This window comes from Myotis davidii, unplaced genomic scaffold (assembly GCF_000327345.1).
Source record: "Myotis davidii unplaced genomic scaffold, ASM32734v1 scaffold242, whole genome shotgun sequence".
Lineage (NCBI taxonomy): Eukaryota > Metazoa > Chordata > Mammalia > Chiroptera > Vespertilionidae > Myotis > Myotis davidii.
The window spans coordinates 60,542-65,127 of NW_006295821.1; the positions used below are offsets into that span (position 1 = coordinate 60,542).

General features: G+C 46.2%; 1 protein-coding gene across 10 annotated transcripts in view; it reads right to left on the bottom strand.

The window, feature by feature from the left end:
- MCF2L (MCF.2 cell line derived transforming sequence like) overlaps nt 1-4,586 on the bottom strand; it is a 188,318-nt gene that overhangs the window by 34,097 nt on the left and 149,635 nt on the right. For all 10 annotated transcript variants that reach the window (XM_015568426.1, XM_015568423.1, XM_015568421.1 and 7 more), the window contains 2 exons: nt 3,350-3,464; nt 118-237 (listed from right to left, as the gene is read on the bottom strand). In XM_015568426.1, the coding sequence (XP_015423912.1) occupies nt 118-237; nt 3,350-3,464 (235 nt within the window). The remainder of the gene's footprint in view (nt 1-117; nt 238-3,349; nt 3,465-4,586) is intronic.

Below are 4,586 nucleotides of genomic sequence, written 5' to 3' on the forward strand. Positions count from 1 at the left end.
AGGCAGTTTCCCTTCACCTGCCGACATCGCCATTTCCTGTGCCTTTCTAAGCAGCTCTGGTGACACCGTGAGAAGCGCTTCACCAGCCTGTCCCCCACCCACGTCCCAGTCCCTTACGCTGGACTTCTCCTCGAAGCTGGCAAGGTCCTTCAGGAGGTGCTCCACGTGTGCCAGGCTGTTGCCCACGTCCGTGAAGGTCGCTATCTTCTGAGCCAACACGTCTAAGGCGGCCTTGACCTGAAACAGAGAAGGGGCGAGAGACCCAGGCCCAAGTCAGAACAACCACAGCTGAAGGGAGAGGACATGAAGACATGACCAAAACTGGGAATGAGGGGAGGAGAGGGAAAACCAAGATCTCCCCCAAGGAAAACAGAACTAGAGGGGAACTTCCTCAATTTCATAAAAAGCATCTACAAAGATTCTACCGGCAACATTATGTCCATAATGTTGGTGAAAACAATGCTTTCCCCCTAAGATTGGAAACAAGGCAAAGATGTCCATTCTCACAGCTGTTTGAAGTGGTGGCAGCTCTAGCCAGCGCAATAAGGCAAGAAAAGTTAAAAATATAAACAAACAAACAAAAGGCATACAGATGGGAAAGGGAGAGATCAAGCTGTCCCTGGAAGCACGTGACCTGATCACGTATGTAAAAATCCCAGCGAGGACAAAACAACGCCTAGAATGAGTGTGTTTGGCAAAGTTTCAGAATCGAAGATAAACATACACAAATCAATTGTATTTCTCTATATAGCAATGAATACACAGACTCCACAACTAAAAATACAATACATTTGTAATGGCTTTAAAAAATAAACGATGTAACTATAAATCAAACAAAACATGTACTACACAAGTATGCTGAAAGGTACACAACACTGATTAAAAAAAAAGTCTAAGAAAATCTAAAAAAATGGTGAGGCATATTATGTTCATTGATTGAAAGACTCAACATATTTAAGATGTTGATTCTCCCTCAAATGGAAGTTTAACACAATTCCTATCAAAACCCTAGGACATTTTTTATAAAGACAAGATTATTTTAAATTTACATGGAAAAGCAAAGGAACTAAAATAGCTAAACACTTTGGAAAAGAATAAAATGGGCAGATTCACCCACCTAACTTCTAGAGTTATTATAATAGTACAGTAATCAAGACTATGTACTGACGGAGGGGCAGAATACAGACCCAGAAATAGGCCCAAGCAAATATGCCCAACTAATTTTTGACAAAAGTGGAAAAACAATCCAATGGAGAAAAGACAACCTTTTCAACAATGTTATGGGAGCAACTGGGCATCCAGAGATTTAAAAATGAACCTTGACCTAATTCTCATACCTCATACAAAGAGTAACTTGAAATGGATCATGGACCTACATGTAAGATTATAATCTTTTAGGAAAAATAGTTTAGGGGAATATATTTGGGATCTAGGATTTAGGATTGACACCAAAAGTACAGTCCTTCACAGGAAAAATTGATAAATTGAACTTCATCAAAATAAACTTTGCTCTGTGAAAAATTCTGCTAAGAGGATACAAAAATAAGTGATGAGTTGGAAGAAAATAATTTCATACCACATGTCTGACAAAGGACTAGTATCTAAAGTATGTACAGTACTCTCAAAACGCAACAGTAAATACAAAATGGGAAATAGAAATAGAGACATTTTGCCGGAGAGGATATACTGATGACATAAGCACCCAGGAAGATGTTCAAGGTCATCGGCCATTAGGAAACTGCGAACTAGAACCACACTGAGATATCACTACACAGCTATCAAAATATGTACAGACAATTAAAAATAATACCACCCCTAATGCTGGTGAGGATGTGGAGAAACTGGATCACTCAGACATTGCTGATGGGAATGTAAAATGGTACAGCCACCTGGGAACAACTTGGCATTTTCTCAAAAAACTAAACATGCAACTCTCATATGACCCAGCAATTGCACTCCTGAGCACTTATCTAGAGATGTGACAACTTATGGTCACACAAAGATCTGCGCATGAACGTACAGCAAAAAGCAACAAACTGTTATTACACAGAACAGCCTGGATGCATCGCCAGAGAATCACGCTGTGTGTAAACAGCCAGTCCCAAAGGTTACGTGTGGTACAATCCCATTTGTAGAACATTTTTCATGACAACAAGGGACATGGAGATGAGTGGTTGCCAGGAGTTCAGGAGGGGGGAGAAGGAGGGGGGAGGTGGGCGTGTCTATGAAAAGGCAACATGGGCCTCCTTGTGGGGATGGAATGACCTGTGTGTAGACTGTGTCAGGGTCAGTATCCTGGCTGTGATCCTGCATTTTAGTTTGGGAAGATGTCACCAGTTAGGAAAATTGGGTGAAGGGTACATGTCATCTCTTTGATTTTATTTCTGACAATGGTACTTGAAGCTACAATTATCTTCAAATAAACGTTTGGTTGTCTGAGAGCCTTCCTCAATCCCCACAGAAACAAGTAAGGAGGTCACTGGCCGGCGTGACCTCTCTGGTCTGAGTCAGTGACACTGCCTCACCTTGCTGTCCCGAGTTTGAGCACTACCCACCTGAACAGTGCTCAGTGAAGATTGCTGCACCAGGTCCCACCTCTTCCAGAATGTGATGCTCATGACTCCTTGGGGGGGACTACAATGGGAGGACGGTCCCCATAGAACCGTCACTGGTCCTCCTCATCTGCATGTAGACATGGCCTCACAACAGCTTGGTCACTGAACTTGACGTGGCTACCTATTTCCTGTGTATTTATGATCCCTCCTTGACCAGAGGTTCCTGAGGACAGGAAGGATGCTGCCCTGGGTCTACATTGTCACTGATGGCTTTACCGTTTTATATTCCTTCGTTGCTTTAGGACCAGACCACAGGGAAGTGAATACGTATTCTGCACAAATAAATGATTAACAGGCTTCCAATGAGGTGGCCATCTCTAACGATCTAACACAATGATGGCGCATCACTTCTATTATAGTCCTGTTACACTGAATCCAAGGTGTGTGCACAGGGCCCTGCCAGGCACACAGTAGGCACATGTTGGAGAAAAGAACATACAAATGACCATAAAGTGAGAATGAAGTTTGCTTGAGTAATGAACAAATAATGCGGAAGAACATGTCAATGAACATATTTTGCATATAATGATTTACTCATCAATCACATACTTTAAGGTTGACTCCAACTTGATCTTGGGGCTCCATGTGGCTAACAGAGACTATTCCACATAGAACCATAGTCAACTGGGTACCCAGCTCTGGGCATCCAGCGGATCCAGGCCACTTCCTGGCTTCCTGCAGCCAAAACACCAGGTGCCCGCCTACAGGTTCTCTCCAGGCTCTGGGCCACTCACCTCTCGGAAATCCTGCTCAAAATGCCGGAGCTGCAGACACTGTTCGAGTTTTTGCTGATGCTTTGCCCAAAACTCATCAAAGGCAGCCTCAGTTTCATTCAGCTGGGCCAGGAGCCTAGGAAAGAGGAAGGCACTTGTGCTGTGCTGGAGTGACCCGTGGGGGAAGGAAGAATTGCCCCCTGCAACGTGAAGCAGGGGTGGAGGGCTCAGTCTCCCAGCAGCCTTCTTAACACCCTCGCCTCCTCTTAGCTGGGCACTAAAGCACAGGTTTAGGAGGGAGGGCTTTCTGCAGGGCCCACTGACTTGAGAGGGAGGGCAGCTGGCTGAGCTGAGTTTGTTGATTTTTACAAGGTCGAGATGGTAAAGGTCTGGGGTCACTATTTACCACTTTGATTCTGGGGTTAAGAAAGCAGTAAGCTACACGTGTGGGTGAAGAGCTGCTGCCGCCACTTACTGTCATCACTCCCAAATCTGAGAACCCCCGTGCTCCAGACACTGTGCTGGACAAGTGTGAACCCATTTGATCCCACACCCGCCCCGTCAGGTGTTCAGGCTGGCCCCATTGTATAGATGAGGAAACTGAGTCTGGGGGAATTAACAGTGTGCTCCAACCTCCTCTGTTCGTGACATTGAGGACATCTACACAGGCTTCCTTCGTGTCCCAGGGCCACTCTGTGTCCCCGACACAGAACACCTACTCAGTGTGTGGACTTTGGCCACAAGGAGGAAACCTAGGTTAAGAGTTGAAAGCATCGGCCAGGGTCCAGGCCTTGGTTTGTCCAGCTGCTCTGCACCTGTCCCCAGCCTGTCCCTGAACAAGGCGATGGGGCCTCGTTGCTGACCTGGCTTTCGGGGCCAAGAGCACAGACTGGGAGGAGGCGCTTGGTGTGTGGACATGGCAGAGCAGCGCACGATGTTAGCTAAGAGCAGTGAACCGTGCGGACACTCTACCCTGTGTTTTGTCTCGCAGCTGGACACTAACAGGGGCAAGGACAATCACTCCCTTTCCCTGAAAGAGGAGCTCAGAGGCCTGAGGCTGCTTCCCTACCTGGGAGTAAGCGGAGCCTCACGTGCGAAACAGGACAGGAAAGCGACTGAGAGCAGATCGCCAAGCCTGACAGCTCTGTCCCCACTGTTGTCCCTTAAAGGACCCTCCACGTCTATGAAAAAGGGCGACTACGCTAAGAAATCTCCTGCCAGAAAAGCTGCTTTCTTTGGGATTTGGGAGAAAGGCATT